This window comes from Rhinolophus sinicus, linkage group LG14 (genome assembly GCF_036562045.2).
Source record: "Rhinolophus sinicus isolate RSC01 linkage group LG14, ASM3656204v1, whole genome shotgun sequence".
NCBI lineage: Eukaryota > Metazoa > Chordata > Mammalia > Chiroptera > Rhinolophidae > Rhinolophus > Rhinolophus sinicus.
The window spans coordinates 51,271,825-51,289,552 of NC_133763.1; the positions used below are offsets into that span (position 1 = coordinate 51,271,825).

A 17,728-nucleotide genomic window follows, 5' to 3' on the forward strand; every position below is an offset into this window, starting at 1 on the left:
TTCCACATAGAGTTTATGAGTGTTCTTCCCTCTGCAGCTCGTCCGTTAATCAGAGTGCTCTCTTACTGGGCTTTGGGCAGCTGAATTCATCTCCAGCTGCAGTTAAGAACCTGGGGGGGAAGTAAATTCTCCAAGCAGCCTTTCCTGCAAACTCCCCAAAGTAAACTTTGCTCCAAAACGAATTCAGGAGGCATCTCCTTAAAGTTGCTGGCCACCAGTACTTAAGCAGGGAGAGTCAAAAATAACCTTGTGGGACACGCATGGGGTTTTCATCTCGAGGTAATGCTGGGTCTTTTCTCTTTCCTTCCAGATTACTCTCCTCTCTCCTGTATCTTATTCTCTATCTTTGGAGGCTGGTCTGCGTGTATTTAATCAATGGGCTCCCTGCACTTTGACTTCCAGTGGGATCTAACAAACTGGGAGCTCTGGCAGGAGACTGGAGGGAGAGAAAAGACTGACTGACCCCTCCATTGGGGTCACCTGGGCCTCCTTGTACCCTTTGAGTAAAGGTCCCTGCTCTCAAGGCAAACTCTCCTTCCAGGTCCCAGTAACCACTTCCTTCCTTTGTTCTCTCAGGCCTAAGGCTGTTACTAGCCTCCAGTTACCGGCCTAACCCTTGCCCACACTTTTCAAAAATAACCCTTATTTTGAGCATGTCATCTATTTCCTGTTGGGACCCTAACACACCTGGTAAAGGTAGGTGATCTTTTGGATTCATAGGCTTCATATTTTATCCATGTACTTGAACTTTACTCTCATATATGTAACTTTACATTCTTAGGAGTCCCCAGTATTGAAAGGTCAACGGCTGAGTTAAGTAGCAGTGAGTGACTCATACCTGTGTGGCTCCCAAGTGTGGGGCAGTGGCATCGAGGAGACACAAATCTGAGAGACAGTAATAGCTCAGGCCCTTGTGACTTAGCCCCCAAAGAACTCATGATGCTGAACAGCTTTTCAAGCTTTGTGGCTGTGAAACCTTCAGGTCCCCAAAGCCTTACACAAGCTGATGGACTCTGCCTATTGGGGCCCTGGTTTCTCCATAACCTCCCAAAATCCCTCTGAGAAATCAGCTTAGAATTCCCTCAGGATGACAGCTTCATACTCCTTTTGGCACATTCAGGTTTTTCTAAAAACAAAGTTTAATATCCTAATTTTTTTTTTTTAGAAAAAAGGACTATCAGCAGATGCCTGAATTGGGGCCATGTTTATCCCTTTGTTGTCAGTGAAAATAATTTCTTTGAATTCACCGCCTTAATTTACTATTCATTCACTGCTCTGTCAGGGTGAGGTATTTCATGAGTATGAATGAATTACATACTTGTGAGTAGTCGACTATATTTTGAGCAAATTACCATTTCCCACGAAGCACTTAATTTAAACCCATATATTTCTATGGTGCTTTATAAACTTCTGTTGGGCATATATTCTTTCCATATTTACAAAAGAAACTGAGGTTCAGAGAGGGCAACTGAATTGGCAAGGTCACACACAAAACTGTTAAGTGGCAGAGTCCAAGGACTGTTACTCTCACTGCAATATAGTTGTTTTCAGTAGCCCTGAGAAGGTTCTGAGAGTCCAGCTTAGGCACTGTCCATCAGAGAAGTGGCCATACTTTATAAATACTGATAAATGAACACCTTTCACAATTAAACGGCAACCAGGACTTTAACCTGTAAATTGCTGCTGCCTCCAAGTCACAAGGTTAAATTTCTATTGTACTTCTCTTTTGGGTCTATATTTAAACCTGAGGAGCATTTACCCCTTTCCTTATGACCACCTTAGAGCAAGGACTAAGTATTTGTGAGACTTGGCCCTCAAGAGGACAGTAAAAGGCTGCGGCTTTAAAATGTTTTCTTTGTCCTGGCTTCCATACTTTGGTTTGAAGAGGATTCGCCACTCCTAGCTCTCTTTCCTGTACCATCTAGGAAACTAGCAATGCTTTCAAGTCATCTTGGTTTAAGAAAGGCATCCGAGGGGGAAACAGACTGAAAGGACCTCTCCAACCTGGTGAAACAAGCTCAGATGTGGCGATCAAGCTGACGTGGGAGGAATGTTCAGAGGGCGTTTCAAAACCTTGAGGGTAAAATCTATAAAGGAAGGTTATGAGGACACAAAGGGAAACAGACTGCTTAGGAGATCGCAAAGTGAGGAACAGCCTACGCCCGAGTTTGGAGGAACCACCAGCTCCCAAGCTCCCATGCTTTCTCCTTCAGCAAGTGTTTTTACATATGTGATCCCACTTGAGTGTCTCAAACAACCCCATTCTCCAGACAAGGGAACGCAAACAGGGTAGAGCTTTGACTTGTCAGGATCACAAGTAGTAAAGGGCGGAGCTAGAGACAATTCTAGGGTTCTTCAACAAATTGTTCTTAGGGGTTTCCCGCCCAAGGCTTTTAGGCAGCGAACTGGGGGGCGACTGGGCAGGCGTCCCTATCTGCAGGGTTTGGTCCGGCCTCCAGGCGGCGCCAGCGGGAGGATGGCCTGGGGCCCCAACTGGGCGGACACGCGCCGGCAAAAAACCCGACTTGTAAATCCGCAAAAGCAGCCACAGCTGGCGCGAGGCCTTATGTGTCCTCAGCGCGAGGTAGTGGGCGGGGCATGCGGTCTCGTTCGTCCCTCCCATTGGTCCCCGGCGTGACGGACAGGTATTTGCAGCCAGCCCCAGACAGAGGAACATCACGACGGCCGCACGCTTGCAGATCTTCGGCGCGCGGGGCTGAGTGCGACCCCGGGCGCCTCCAGGCCACGCATGCGCGCGATGACACGCCTTCTCGAACCCCCCCTCGCGCTCCGCGAAGGGGAACTGTTCCTTAGGGAACAGCTGGGGCCGACCCTTTGCACTAACAGGGCTGAATCCTTTCCTGTTTTGGTAGTCTACCCCTCATGCAACCCAAACACCCCTAATTCTCTTTAGGACAAGATTTCCTGATATGAAACTTACGCTGCGGCTTCATTTTATTTCCCCTAAAGTACCCTCCCCCACCCCATGGAACAGGCTGTGGAAAAAAGTCCTTCTTCCCTCAATCCAGAAACGTGCTCCGAATGCCCTCCCCAACCCCTCCTAAACTCTACCGTGGGTCTCCTGGGCCCTGGTTCATCTCCACACCCTTTCTTCCCTCGTCTCCTTCAGGAAACCTTTCCTGATTAACCCCGGTGGGACTGCAGCCTTCCCAATTACTCAGGAGAGCCCAAGGCCAAGATGAAGGCAGAGATTCAGGGGCGAAGGCGCTGGGAGCTGGGCGACCGATTCCCTCCCCGCCCCGCCCCTGCACGAGTGAAGTCAGGCAGCGGTTCGGGGACACAGCTGTATTGGGAAGCAGAGGCTCCTACACAGTAGGAGGAGGCACGTCCCAGGAGGCCCGAGGACTCTGTACACACGCACGCACGTGGCCCCAACCCCATCCGTCTGTCCGCCTGCGGCCCACCTGGGGCCCAGTCCAGGGAGGAAGCCCAGAGGGGCGAATTAAGGCAGCTTGGCTGAGGGAGGGGGGAGTGGGAGTGTGCCGGTCCCCCCGAAAAGCTGGCTCACTGAGGGGGCAAGCTTCTCATCTCCCACTCCTCTCTCGAGGGACAGAGGGAAAGACAGTCAATAAATAAACCCGAGGCGGGCAGGGACCCCAGGAGACTCTCAGAGTCCAGGAAGGCTGGAGGTGTGGGACAAGGAGAGGGAGGTGACCTGTCCTTGGAGACGTATCCCCACTCATGGCCAAGGTCGCGGAGCAGGTCCTTTTAAAAGTTAAAATGGCTGCCGTTGGGGACAGCCGGCTGGGAGGAGGGCCCGACCAGGGGGAGCTTCGGAGGCAGCTGGGGCTTTTCAACATCCACCCTCTTCAGGGAGCGGCCCCGGTAACCTTCAGGGCGGCCCAGGTACAGGAGGTGTCTTCCGGGCCCCCCGGAATACCTGGAGGGGCCTCCCGAGGGGACTCGAGTGAGCAGGGCGGGGGGCACACGGTGAGCGGAGAAAGGCAACCTGCGGCTGCCTCCGACCCCCAGGCGGGGAGCCGGGACCGGCCGGCCAGGGGCTGCCGGGTGCCTGTCTGGGGGTACGTCCAGGCGCAGCGGTGGGGCGCATTCCCGGGGCAGGAGGCTGGAGCCAGCCAAGAGGGCGGGGGGCGGGGCGGGCTCCGGGAGCGCCCGTGGGGTCAGGGGGCCCGAGGGCTCAGAGCCCCTCCGGGGCGGCTGGGGGGCGTGCAGGTAGCGCAGCAGTTCCTCCAGGGTGGTCACTTCCACAGCCTGCCCCGGACAGCCGGGGGGTGGCGGCCTCACCAGCACGCGCGGAACCGGGCCGCTCAGCGCGTTCCCACCACGTGCCCGGCCCGGGCCCTCCTTGGCGTTGTTCCCATTCTGGTTCCACTCCCAGGGACCCCCGGCGTTGCGGAGGTGCTTGACCGGCAGCTCTGGCGTGGACTCCGGGGTGGGCAAGCAGGCCAACTCCGGCGGGGGCCCGGCCTCGGGTGGAGGCAGAAAGGTGGTGTAGAGCTGGGGCGTCTGTGCCGCGTCTCCGTCCTTGGACGGTGGCGGTGGCTCGGCGCCTGGCCCGTGCAGCCGGGCCAAGCTGCGAAGAGAGAGAGGGCGTGGGAGCCCCGGGGTCTCGATGTCCTTGTTCCGACGTCGGTGGGCACGGCGACAAGCGCAGGAGACCAGGAGGCCAGAGACTGAGGCGCCCAGGGCGAAGGCTGCGGCCACACAGGCCAGGAGCAGTGGGATGGGGACGGAGCGGGAGGCCGAGGCAGCGGGGAGGTCCCGGCGCACGCCTGCCGACCGAGAGGGTGGAGGCTCAGCGAAGGCAGGGCAGGCTGGGATGGCATGGGCTGGGATGTCAAGTTTCCAGAACCTTCCACTCTGGCCTCCTGCTGCTCAGCTTCTCTCCAGCACAGCCTTGACCCTCAGCTACCCCTTCCCAGATCCGCCCCACACACAGCCCATCACACCACCCCTCACACTCAGGCTAGAGCTTGGGCCTGGGGTATCCCCATCCCAGCTCTGGCCCCTTGTAGCCAAGCCAAGAGCAGTGACCAAACTGCCGGCGCAGAAGGCTGGACTGGAATACCTAACTCTGGGGAGGGGAGGCTCCAAACACACGTTAGTGAGCACCAAACACGGGTCAGTGAGGGCTTAGAATTCTTCCAGAACCAGCAGCCCCACACTTCACTCCTGTCCCTCCCAGCCAGCCCCCTTACCCTCAGTGTGAGCTCCAAGAGTGGAAGACTGGGGCCGGGGGTGGGCATCACTGGGGGGGCTGGGGGTCTCAGGGGAAGGGCCAGGACCCAGAAGCACTGGTGACAGAGACCAGGTCAGGGCCAGTGAGGCTCCTGCTCTCCACCTCTGACACCCATTTAGTGGGTCCCCCCACCCGCCCCTTTAGAACCCAAAGGTCCAGAACTCCAGCCTCTACTTTCTTCTGGGTGTGGGGAAGGGCTCACCATGCAGGACATTCATTTATTTGTTCCAAAACTATTTATTAAGCACCCTCCTATGTATATGCTGGCTATTTGGAAGATGGTACCCTGTTCTGAGACTCAGGATATCCAGAATGCTGCTCTGTTGCTGCCATGGGCACAGATTGGGTGAGTGTGGGATGAGCAAGGGAAGGTGAAGTTAGGACAAGAGGACTCACCATAAGCAGAATTCCCTGTGCCAGACTGACTCCCGGTAGCTCCATCTGTGAAGAAGGGACAGAGGCTAAAGATGGGGGCAGAGGAAGCTTCATGAAGAACTGAGGAGGGTGACTGGGCCACAGAAGGAAAGAAAGACAAAAATCCATGCCTGGGATGGTGTCTGTGACCATCACAGCCATGTGCAGCTATGGCTGCAGCTTTAGCTGCAGCCTCCCCTTCTGTTTACCTTGGCAGTCACCGTGCTCCGTGGATTCCTGGTTCCCAGCAGGGTCCACGTCAGTCCTAGGAGGACACGGAGGGGGCTCGATGCACTTAAACACCTTGCCCCACCCCTAACCTGGCCCTCCGCTTCCTCTCGTAGTGGTGGGGAACTTTGTCCTCAGGAGATACGGGGTGCCCCTCACTTACCCACCAGGTCCCCTGATATCCACACAGCCTCTAGAGCTGTGCCATCCACAGTACGGGTCCTGAGAAGCCAGACAGCTCCTAGGGAAAACTGAGTCATGTGAGGCTGGGACCCTCTCTGTTCTGATCACATTCCATTCCCGGCCTCTTCTACTCTCAGGAGACTCCTAGCCCCAAACTCCCATCCTATGCACCCCAATCCCTATTCCAGACCCTGGTCACTGCCCACCAGCAGAACCCAGGAGGCAGCGCCCCACCAACCATCCCCTACCTTTTTTTCCCTGCCACCCCAATGCCTGTGTCCCTGAGCTGCTCGCCCAGGGAGACGGCCCAGACAGGGCCTAGCCTCAGGCCCCTCTCACCTCCGACAGGCCCCATGGCGGGCACACCGACTGAGAGGGAGGTAGATGATACAGCCAGAAAAAGCCACAAAGAGCCTGTGACCTTCCGTGTCCAGCTCCAGCCCTACGATGCGCCGTGCTGTTTGGGCTGCCCGCTTCCCACTGCACCTAGGGGGAGGCCAGAAGGAGTCAGAAGGGGCAGGCCTGGCGAGGTCCCTTTTTCCCTGGGTGGGTTAAAGAATGGAAGACGGGAGGCACCCAAGCAACTGAGTATAGCTCATGGGGCAGGGGTTCCTGAGTGACCACGCTGCCCCGCCATGCTGTCTGGCCTCTCATCAAGCCCCTCTCTGCATCCCATGTTGCAGTTCCCACCCCATCCCCACATCCCATCCCTACTCTGCTGGGGAACCTGCAGGACAAAGGCCTCCTGTTCTTACCGGGCAGGGCTGTAGGCATCGATCTCTTCCAACAGGATGGGCTCCTGTCCCCCAGCTTTCTCCCCCCGGGGCAGCACCTTCAGCACTGTCCCATCGTTGGAGCCGAGGAACAGGACGGTGGTGTTACTGTAGGGACCAGCCGTGCCATCCACAGCTACCTGGGTCAGTAGAGCTCTGGAGGGATAGGCCTTGGGTCAGGGCAACCTGCCTGGTGGAAGCTTGTGTATTTCGAGGACAGCCCATGTGTCCTGGTACCCCTTCCCCCAGCCCAGGGTTTCCGTCATTAGCTCTCTCCCTTCCCCTTTCATTGGTTCTTCCTCCCACCAATATCATTTACCTTGGGGGTGGGGTCAGAGAAGGAGGGTGGCGGGGAGGGGAGGGCAGTGGCCAGTGTTTTTTAGCCCATACCTGCTGGTGAGGGTGAGCAGAGGCTGGTGGGTGGCGGGCGGCACGGCGGGGTCCAGCAGTGGGTGAGCCTTGATGAAGGTCAGGACATCATCAGGGAGATCGCGGGAAGAGGGGAACAAGGCAGCCACACCTACTCCTGCGCAGGATCCTGGCCTGGGGGCACAGGGGAAGGGGCCGCCTTAGGGCAGGGAGCTGGGCTGAGCTAGGTCCTGGGCCTCACTCCCCAAACTCGATCAGTAGCCCTTGCTCCCCTCCACACACTCACACTCCTGCTTTCCTTCCCAAGGGCAGCTCGCCAGTCCCACTGCCACCCCAGGACAGCCCCCTCCCCAGGCCTGGACACCTTTCCCTTTCCTTACAATCCCATCTTGGGAGCAGACACTGCTTGCTTCTGCCCCACACAAGCCACCCCCATCCTGGGTACCTGGGGGAGGGGACCCTGTCCTCAGACACAGGAGTCCAGGCCCCATCCAGACTCCTCTGTTCCTTGAACTTGCCCTCAAACCCACGCTCAATATCATCCAGGTAGAAGGCGCAGACCGCAGAGCCAGGGATGCTGAGGGAGCCAGAAAAGGCTAGGTGTTGGAAGGCACAGCACAGCCCCTCCCAGGTAAGACGTGGCAGATACCCTTCATGCACCATATTGGGTGGGTGAGGGGAAGCCTAAAAGGGTGGGGCTGCACCTGGGGGCTATGCTAGGAGAAAAAAAGAAAAGATGGGCAGAACAGCAAGTGGCTTTGAAAGGAGCTTCCCCCCACTGACCCCATCAGTAAACTTTGAGAGGAGAGCTTGGACGCTGCTGGGGCAGGGGACAGACTGGGCCACATTGGTTAGTCTGGTACCAACCTATTGGTCTGGGTGGTGAAGACTCCAAAGAGGGCAGAGCGGCCGTACAAGTTCACGGGGCCAGTCAAGGCCTGTAAGACGTCAAAATAGAAGGCAGAGTCCCCAGGGACGGAGCAGTTGAGCCGCAGCTTCAGGAAGGATGTCCAGTGGCGGTCCAAGGCCCGAGGGGAGCCGCCCATGTCACGCTTACACACACGGGCCACACGGGAGAACTGCACCTGCAAGGGGAGATTCAGGGGATGAGAACAGTGAGACACCCTCCGGGCCAGCGGGGTGAGAGGAAGGCAGTGAGTTAGAGCACCGGACATAATGTTAGGGGCGCAGCAAAGAAAGCATGTGGCATAGTGTGCTGGGTCAGTCTGGGTCAAGGAGGGGGTCACCACAGGATGTGGGGGCAGAGGGCTGGGGGCTACTCCAAGTTGGGGGCTCCGAGTCAAGGGGATTGTGTTGTGGAGATTTGCAAGTTGTCCCCTGACTCTGCCTCTGAAGGACCCAGCAGAAGCTCCCAGCTCCCCACCCCTGGTGCCCACCTCCTTACCCGCCCCAGCCGGGCATCCTCCACAGAGACCTCTCGGAAGAAGAAGTAGACATGGTCTCCATGCTCCAAGGCATGGACAAAGTGTGGCTCTGCGTGGGAGCAACAGGAAAGCATGTGGCAGAGTATTTGTACCTGCTCAGAAACTCCTGGCCCCACACAGCCTCTCCCCTCTGGATGCATGCACACTGCCACCATCATCTGCCTGCTCCCAGCCACAGGCCCCCCCGACCTACCCCCTGCACCTCCACCCCAAGGGCAGCCGCCCTCCCCAGGCCAGCCCTGACCTCGGAGCCACTTGGAGTCGTACTTGGCGGAGCGGAGTGGGGGCTGAGGCCCAAGGCTTCTGTAAACTACAGCATCACTGGCCTGGAAATCTGCAGCTGTGGCCGAGTACAGGCTGCCCTCTGGAGGGGTGGCAGGTGGGGGTCAGGGGAGGGCTCAGGAATCTGTATCCTGGCTCTTCTTGGGCCCCCCACACCCACATGTCAGCCTGACCCTACCCCTCCCTCAGCCCTGCACTCGGGAGCATGGGGGAAGACCAAACTGGGAGAGGGACTAAGAAGGGGGCTCCCTCCAGCCACATGCCTGCTTCTCACTGCCCAGGTGCTCACCTGCAAAGACAGCCACATTAGACTGGGTGGTGTCAAAGGGGCATCGAGCCTGCCCGCTCAGCTCCTCACCCTCCTGCTGCAGCGAAGTGACCTGGAGGCAGAGGGAGCAGGTTCGTGGAATCCTTGGGGTCTGGGAGTCTGGTCCCATAGCCCACTTCCTGTGTCCTCTTGCTTCCTTCCCTCACCCCTCCTGGCCACTCCCATTCCCCCACACCTGCTGGTCTGTCCCCACCAAACTGACTGTCCGCTTGGGCTCCCCTCCCACGCCCGGCCTGACTCCACACCCTTGCCTTCTTCGTACCCCATAGCTGCGGCACACAGGGCTGAAAGAGTTGGTTCCACAGGCAAGGAGTGTCTGCGAGTCCCAGGGGACCAGGACACGAATGTAGTTGTAGCACTCGTCCTGGCGGACACAAAGCTCAAGGTCAGCGCCACGGTCCCTGGGACCGGACAGGGGTCAGTCACAGGAAGTAAGGCTACTCCCCCTGGGCCAGTCAGAGCAATGGCGGGTAACACCCCAACTAAGCTACTCCTAGCGCTGTGGCCTCAGGCAGGTTCTTTGGCCTCCTGTCGGAGCCCCACTTTTCTGTGACCCATGTTAAAGAAGCTAAAAATCATTCATTCCCTTTCCTGCACATTTTCCTCTGTGGCCTGAGATGAGAGAAGGGGGTGGGAAATTGGGCAGAGCAGAGGACAGCTTGGACAGAGCCTAGAGGTGCGTCATCTCCCCTTGAAATTCTCATTCCACTTCTCACCGTTAACTTCCCCCGCACAGCGCAGTTCTCCACGTCTTGGCTCCTCCATGTTAGATACTGAAGGGAGAAAGGGAAGAGCGAAAATCATGGGGCAACCCAGACCCCACCTAAGTAATGCCCCTTTGGGATTCTGCTGCCCACCCCCTTGCCCCCCGCTAGACCTTCCTTCCCCAGCCTCGTCTCCATGCCTGCACCCCCTCCCACCCAGCCCCTCACCTTGTTGGGTACCAGCCCCTCCCCTTCTTCTTGAGCTTGAAGGTCGAAGGAGAAAACGTGGTCCCTGAAGGGACAGGTAAAGAGGGATCAGAGACAGGTCAGGGCGCCCCACCTGGGCTCCTTAGCCCCTGCCTTTCCCATGTTCAGCTGCTCAGGGACAAACAGTACAGACCTCTTGCCCCCTACACTTCCCCTTATTCCATCTGTGCTCTGGGCACCAGCATGTGCATGTCCCATGGCTCGGACACCTGCCCATGTCCCCTGCAAGAACCTGCAGTGGCCATGCAGGTCCCATGTCTACCCAGCATGTCAGCCCCACAACTGTGCTGTAGCCAGTTTACCGGGCAGCCACTAGCAAGGTCCGGTTCAAGGTCAGGAATCTCTGAAAGTCCAGCCCAAGTTCTGCAACCACAGCGTCATCCTCCAGGCCCCGGAACCAGGATAATGGGGAAGTACCTAGAAAGCACAGAGAGGGGATGCTGTGGGCCAGCCATGATACCTCCCTCAGCGCCCTCTCCAACTAGAGGAAACCCACCCCGGGACATCGGGACATCGTAGCATGTGAGATGAATGGTGAGGTATGAATGAAGCTGTTGATAAAAACGCTATTAGCTAACTCTGAGCACTTAACCTCTGCCTAGCACTGCCTTAACACCTTAGATGCATCGTCGCATTTAATACAACAACCTGAAGAGGTAGGTACTAATATTGGCCCATTTTACAGGTGAGAAGCCTGAGGCTTAAAGCCATGAAGCAATTTGCATCACTCGTTTGGCTTGGATGCACCAGGCCCCTGGATTCAGATCCGGATCTACCTGACTCCAGAGCTGAGCTGGTCTCTTCTTGGTGCTGCCTTGGGGCTGGCGATTCCCTTCTGCCCCCAACAATGTACACTGTCTGCTCCCAGCCCTCTCCTTGCACCCTGCCCTCAAGGTTCTTCACAGGCCACCTCCACCTCCAAGGTTTCTGCCTCCTCTGACCAACTCCAGCACCTGTCCTGGCTGATCACGGAACCCAGACATCAGCGCTCAGAGGGAGGCCAGAGTTCGGGAGAGATGGTTTAACATTCGCACGGTACTTCGAACTGCGTCTGGCACATATGTTTGCTGTTCTTATCTACCCCCCAACAGTTATTCCCAATAACCCAACTGCAGTTCCTTCATCCCTAAAACTACTCTAAATCCTACATATCTCACAGGAACCTACAAATAGATAAAATTCTTCTCAGAAAAAGTGGGTTCGTGGTGTCCCTCCCGATGGGACGTGGCTCAGTAGCGGTGCAAGTAGAGAGGAAGGTAAGAGGCGCTGGGAGCCAGTGAACTAGCCCCTATTGTCGCTAGCAATAACGGCAAACACATATAAAGCATTCGCGTTGGGCCAGTGTCCTCAGCACTTTTCCTGTATTACCTCGCTTAAGCCCTAAATAAGCCCATGAGGTATTAGGTTGGTGCACAAGTAATTGTGGTTTAAAAGGTTTAATTGCAAAAACCGCAATTACTTGTGCACCAACCTAATAGCATACTATTACGATCTTCATTTTGCAGATGAGGAGACTGAGGTAAAGAAAAGACAAACGAGGGTGGCCGGATGGCTCAGTTGGTTGGAGGGCGAGCTCTCAACAAGGTTGCCGGTTCAGTTCCCACATGGGATGGTGGGTTGCGCCCCCTGCAACTAAGACTGAAAACGGCAACTGGACTTGGAGCTGAGCTAGATTGAAGGACAACGACTTGGGGCTGATGGGCCCTGGAGAAACACACTGTTCCCCAATATTAAAAAAAATAAAAACAGAAAGGGTAAATGACTGGGCCAAGGTCACACGGCTAGTGAGCAGCTTAGCAGGGGTTCGCACTGGCTGTGGTTTGGTCTGCTGAGTCCATGTTCTTACCACCAAATGATGCTGCCTCGAAGGGAAGGAAGTTGCCCCAGGGGTGAGAAGCGACTGACCTGAGGGGCCAGCTCTCTCCACCTGCCTGCTCCCCTTTGTCGGTCAGGCTCTGGACTTCCTTGAGGCTGAGCGCCTGCCTGCACCTTCCCTCCCTCACAGGGAGTCTGGTGTCTAATTGCCGAGACTGCATGCTGAGCTCACACACCGGGGCTCAGTACTGGGCACTCACCTTGCAGGTCAGAGGTCAGCAGAGGGCGGGGGTCCTGGGGAAAGGCGGCCTGGGTTTGGGGAAGTGAGAGCAGCAGCAGCAGCAGCAGCAAGGGCATGAGGTGGGGGGCGCGGGGCATCCTGTGCGGGGCAGCTCAGGCCCCAGGGGGTGCCCCCTCACCCATATGCTGGCCCTAAAAGAGGACACAGAAGAGAGTGGGAGAAGGGGCCAAATTCCATCCCCCCTTGAAGCAGCCAGGCTCCTCCCCTGTCTATCCCCAGAAGACCCTGTGGAGTGGGGGAAAGAACTTTCTCTCGGGTACTGCCTCAGTCTGGTCCCAACCAACTGTCAGTGTCACTCAAGGCCCTTCCCTCTCCAACTGGCCCAAACTGGCTGGTGTGAGGCCTGCTTGAATGACCCCAGGTAAGGACAGGACACACCCGCTCCCCTCCCAGCCTTCTCCCTCAGCCTTTCCTCCTCTCTCCTGACTGGGCCTGGGACATTCGGTAGGTGACACCTCCTAGCCCCCCTCTTACTAACCCCTTCTCAGCTATAATTAGACACTGAAGGCTTAAGATTATAAATAGTGACTCCTTGGCACTGGGAGGAGGAAGAGGCCACGATGTTTGCCTCTCCCTCCCTCTCAGACCCCCATGGCAGCCAGGCAGAGGCGGCTGTGAGGCAGCCACCATCCTGGCTAGGGTTGAGGAAGAATGGGGGACAGCGGGGAGGCAGCCTAGGGGTCATTGTCCTGGTCGAAGCTCATGCTTCAGGGGCCCTTCCCATCGCTAGGGAGAAGCTGGGGGGGAGGGGTGCTGTCTTAGCCAAAAATGAATCTCATCAAAGCCAGATCAGAGGCTAAATTTAGCTCTGGCTGCAGCTGTCTGCCCGACCACTGTGCCCCCTCCCAGCCTCTCTAGCCCCCTGTTCCCTCCCTGGCTCCTAAGAACCAGTGCCTGTACTTGATGGGGGGGGGGGGGAAGCAGACCCACCCTCTATGAGGATCTGGGGATAGAAGGGGTGACAGTGGTGAGGAGAAATGGATGCACATGTCCCTCTTTCCCTTCCTCGAAATGGAAATATAAATAATTTAATGACAGGCAGGCAATTGTAGCCCAAAGTCCAGGAAAAGACGGGTATGGTGGAAGGGATGGTGAGACAGCCCTCCTTCTCACCGCCCCCCCCACGCCCCCCCAGGCTGGGACCCACAGTGGGAGGTGTACACCAGCTTTCCGCCTTCCTTCCCATGAAGTGAGGGCCTAAGCAGGCTCTGGAAAGCAGGTCAGGAAGGGGGAGAATCCTTTCTGTGAACAAACAGCTAGCCTTCACCAATCCTTATTTGCCCATCCCACAGTGACCCTGAAGAGGCTCTGGGCAACCAGGTTCAGCTCATTCCATCTCCCCAACAATTCCACTCTTGGAACCAGGACCCAAGTGTACTGCACCCCCAACCCAGCGTCACTGGTGGGGAGGCTGACGTCAGATGGGGTCTCAAGAGAGCTGGAGGAGGAGAGGGGTAAGATTGCCTAATGATGACCCCCCTCCCCAGGGGCAGAACAGTCAGCTAGCTAACGACCCTCTGGTACAGAAAGGCCAAGCCTTCCTCCCCCACTCCCCCACCCCCAACCATGTTTCCGGATGCTGATGCTCCCAGGGGAAGAGAAAGGGACACAGCTTGTCTCCTAACCTCCCCCTCTTGCTCCCCCCTCCCAAGTTGCCCTGGGCAACTGGTATCTTCACCCAGGAAACATCTTTGGTCTCTGGCAAGTGGGGAGAACAGCCAGACCCTCTGCCTGCTCCCAGGCCATGCCAGCTTCAATCCCCTGCCCTCAGGAGCTGCTGCCCTTTCCTTACCTGGGGTGGTGACTCCGGTGGGGGTTTGAGGGGGATCGGAGACCTTTGACCTGATGGAAGGAGGGACAGGAGGAAGAGACTGAGTTACACTTCCTTACCACATCTGTTAAAAGTAAATGTGAAAATTCAGGAGCAGTCTACTGAGGCTGGGGTAGGGGAGTGCTACCCTGGAGGGGAGTGTGTGTGTGTGTGTGTTGCCATTGAGCTTGGTTCCGAAGGTGCTGGCCGCTTCATGCCCAAAGAAGTGAGGGCAGGGCCTGGCACTGGCCCCTAGCCAGAAACTCCTGGAACTGCAGGACCAGTCTTGGGAAAACGGTGACTGGGAGAGTTTGCGGGGCATGAGGACCACTCCCACGTTAAAACCCTTAGAATCCAGTAGCCTTCTTAGCAAAAGCGTCCTAGCTGGGGACAATAGAGGCTAATTTGCATCTCATTTACATGCTCTTCATTTCTAGGCAAAATGCTGATAGCAAGAACACCCCACCCCTTCCTTCATCCCTGAGAGAGCAGGCCCTGCATCCTTCTCACCCCATTTCTCTCCAGCCTGCTCCCCCAGCTAGATGCAGCCTCTAAAAACACTTGGTTGGCCTTTGCATGGGCCCCCTATGACTTAACTGTGATATATCTTTAAGAGGGCTTCCATCGCTGTTTTGGGGGAGCAGCGGCTGAGCAGCCTGGGGAAAGGCTTACCCTCCCGGCCCAAACCCAGCTGCTCCATACGCCCCATCTGAAGCAAACGGGGAAGGCCTGGCCCGCTTTTTCTCCCCCTCCTAGGTTCTCCCCTCTCTGGGAAGAGGAAACATCTCTCTTCTCTCCTCCTGGCCCTGCAACAACCTCTGGGGAGTGGCCAGGGTCATTGCTAGAGTCCAGCGGGGGCTGGGGAAAGGATGGAGAAGGGGAGACCAGGCTAGGGACAATAGCAGGAAGCCCTCTGGCTGGTCGCCCGCCCCAGTACACCTTCCTCCGGGGGAGCAGGGGGCGCGCCGAAGAGCCTCGCAGAACAGGCGCGTTCCCATCTCCAAGACATTTTCCCCACCCTTAGCTCTCAGAGCCAGGTTCACACCTACCCTCCCTCCCACCCAGCCCCCAGCGAGGATAATCCAGGTGTCTAGAGCTTCGCAAGAGATGGGCCCGGGGCCAGGGGCTCGACGTGTCTCCCCCTCACTGGATCCGGGGCTCCGAGAGGGGCGGGTAGCAGAGTCTGGGCCGGGACCGGGTCCCAGAGCCACGTTAGCGGGAGGAGGGGCTGGAGGGGCCTGCAGGCGCAGACCGAGTGGGGATGGGAGCGCGGGTGGGGGAGTGGAGGCGGGTCTCCGAGGCCAAGGAAACAGGGCCAGAGGCTGGGAACCGACGAGGGCGGGCCCGGGGCTAGCGCCGAGCGGGTTGGGGGGCTCGAGAGGCAGTCGCGGACTCGGCTCTCCTCCTTGGGAGACCTCGATCTAACAAAGCCCGGGGGAGAGTGGGGTGCGGGAAGGAGATGGACTCTGGGACTGATGTTTCGCAGGGGGCCCCATTCCCCGACTCGGTGCCGGAGCCAACCCCCTGGGAGCTGCTCAGACTCCCTCTGGCACAAGGACTGAGGTGTAGCCGTGACACCAAAGTCCGAAACGACGCGTCCCCTTCCCATCCCTGCAGGGTCATCGAGAGGGTCCGGTTCTCTGTGGATCTGGGAGGCTTAGTTTCCTTGCTGGGGAGGCAAGGGACCAGGTTTTCTACCTTCTGTACGGTGCGCGCCTCAAATTATCCCCTTTCGCGCTCCTCAGTCCAGGGAACGTGACTTAGAGATCAGCAGAGGTGTCCAGACCTTGCGCCCACCGTGCAGTGACCGGGCTCGGTCACGGTCCCGTCCTCCCTCCGCGCACCTCAACTCCGCCGACCCTCTCGGCCAGCCAGGCACAGCGCGCGCTGGCACCTCCCGGGTCCCTCTCGCACATCGGAAGCTTGGCCCCAGCCTGCGGCGCCCTGTCTTCCCTGCCTCCCTGCAGCCCAGTCCCTGCTCCGGGGTACTTGCTCCGAGATCCGGGCCAGCGGGACGGAGATCGCGGCGGGCGGGCAGCGGCCCCGCACAGCGCCGACTTCGCAATCCGTGGTGGGGGGCTCTGGCGAGGTACGATGAGCGTCTGAGTTGGATGGAGCTTGGATCTGGACTGCCGAGCGCTGTCCAGTCGGGCGAGCCCAGGGTCGAGTCGCAGACCCCACTCCCGCCGCGGCTCCGCGGAGGAAAACAATGCGACCGCCCGGAGCTCTGGGCCGGGCCCCAGCTGCCCCGCCCGCCTCCCAGCGGGACCCGCCTCCGGCCCGCCTCGGGGTCGCTGCAACTAATCCGGCTCTCGTAGGCCGGCTAGACCCCGCCTTCTCAACACCTCTCCGCCAATAGTCCTCTCGAGGGCGGGGCGTCGGGAGCACCGCCTACTGAGAGGCCAGGCTGGGAGGCTGAGCTGGAGACCAAAGCCAGGCGCGAGCTGGAGACATCCGCGGACAGTCGCAGAGACCCGAACAGAGGAGGGGTCACACGCTGTAACATGCAGAAGCCCTGGGAAGGAAGAGCAGCTGGGAGAAGAGACTGACAGGAAACCCGGGGACCTCGGTTGGGCTGGGCTGTCAGAGATGACACGACCCACCCTCCTTCCTTTCCGCTCTCCAATAGCTTTGGCTGCCCTACTCCCTGGGGAGTCTCCTGCCCACTCCCCACCCCCACCCCCCGCCACCCACTCTGCCCCCAGGTGTCTGTTTCTCCTCTCTACTCTTTTTATTTCAACCCCCTTGTCTCTCCCCATGTGCCTCCTCTGGTTCATTCTGACCCCAATAAAGGAGGCCTAACAGGCGGCTTGAGGCCTGGGAAAAGAAAGGAAGATGCCACCAGGAGGTTTGCCTTGTACCCATCATCTGCTCCCCTCCCACCGCTACTGTCAAAGCAGAATGGGCTTGGGCCACTACGCCAGGAAGCCAGAGTGGCTGGCAGTCGGGCTGTTGGGTGATGGAAGAGGACAGGTGAGTGGAGCTGAAGCCAAAAGAGAGGTATGAAGATCAGGACAAACTGACTCAGAGTCACACAGAAAGAGGAGCAACATGGAGACCTGGAAGAGGAAAAGTGACCAACTATCCCAACACCACATAGCCTTACTGTCCCCCCCAACACAGGATTAGCGATGTCCCACCTTTCCTCAGGGGACCCTGGACATCCCTTCAAACAGCAAAACTCTTCCTTCTCCATTCCTACCTTCCACAAAGACGCTTTGGTTCTGGGAATGTCCGTGGGGAGGAAGAATGAGGCTACTTTGGGCAGCACTGATTGGCTCCCACCTTGGTATTGCCTGCTAAGATTCTTGCCTGCGTGGGGGTTGTGACAAAAGACAGACGTTCTCAAAATTCCCAGGATAGTGGGTGGCCTGGGAGACATTGGCATTCTTGGGTAGCTTTATTTGAGTGGCACCTCCTTCCCCCACACCCCCACACCCTGGTCTCTGGACTGGCGGAAAGGAGAGACAGGGGTTTGCTACTTCTGGACAGTCTTTACTGGGCTGAGATCAGGGCAGGGAGCATCAAAGACTGGGCTAAATAAACCCCACGGTGAGGAAGCAAGAGACATAAACACACACACACACA

General features: G+C 57.7%; 1 protein-coding gene across 4 annotated transcripts; it reads right to left on the reverse strand.

The window, feature by feature from the left end:
• Positions 1 to 3,291: 3,291 nt before the first annotated feature.
• Positions 3,292 to 16,348, reverse strand: SEMA6C (semaphorin 6C). 4 transcript variants are annotated; one of them, XM_019740056.2, is made up of 20 exons: positions 15,839 to 16,348; positions 14,123 to 14,172; positions 12,290 to 12,461; positions 10,517 to 10,631; positions 10,176 to 10,239; positions 9,960 to 10,016; positions 9,506 to 9,607; positions 9,205 to 9,295; positions 8,878 to 8,997; positions 8,594 to 8,682; positions 8,056 to 8,273; positions 7,634 to 7,765; positions 7,210 to 7,362; positions 6,802 to 6,975; positions 6,386 to 6,532; positions 6,027 to 6,104; positions 5,845 to 5,900; positions 5,618 to 5,662; positions 5,181 to 5,276; positions 3,292 to 4,754 (listed from the first exon to the last, which is right to left on the reverse strand). In XM_019740056.2, exons 3-20 carry the CDS (start codon positions 12,405 to 12,407, stop codon positions 3,730 to 3,732), a joined length of 2,880 nt encoding a protein of 959 aa, XP_019595615.2. In that variant the 5' UTR covers positions 12,408 to 12,461; positions 14,123 to 14,172; positions 15,839 to 16,348; the 3' UTR covers positions 3,292 to 3,729. The 4 variants fall into 4 exon arrangements, with proteins under 4 accessions (XP_019595615.2, XP_074174666.1, XP_074174667.1 ...); XM_074318565.1 differs by having other exon boundaries at positions 16,134 to 16,338; XM_019740059.2 differs by having other exon boundaries at positions 3,587 to 4,754; positions 16,130 to 16,262.
• Positions 16,349 to 17,728: the final 1,380 nt, after the last annotated feature.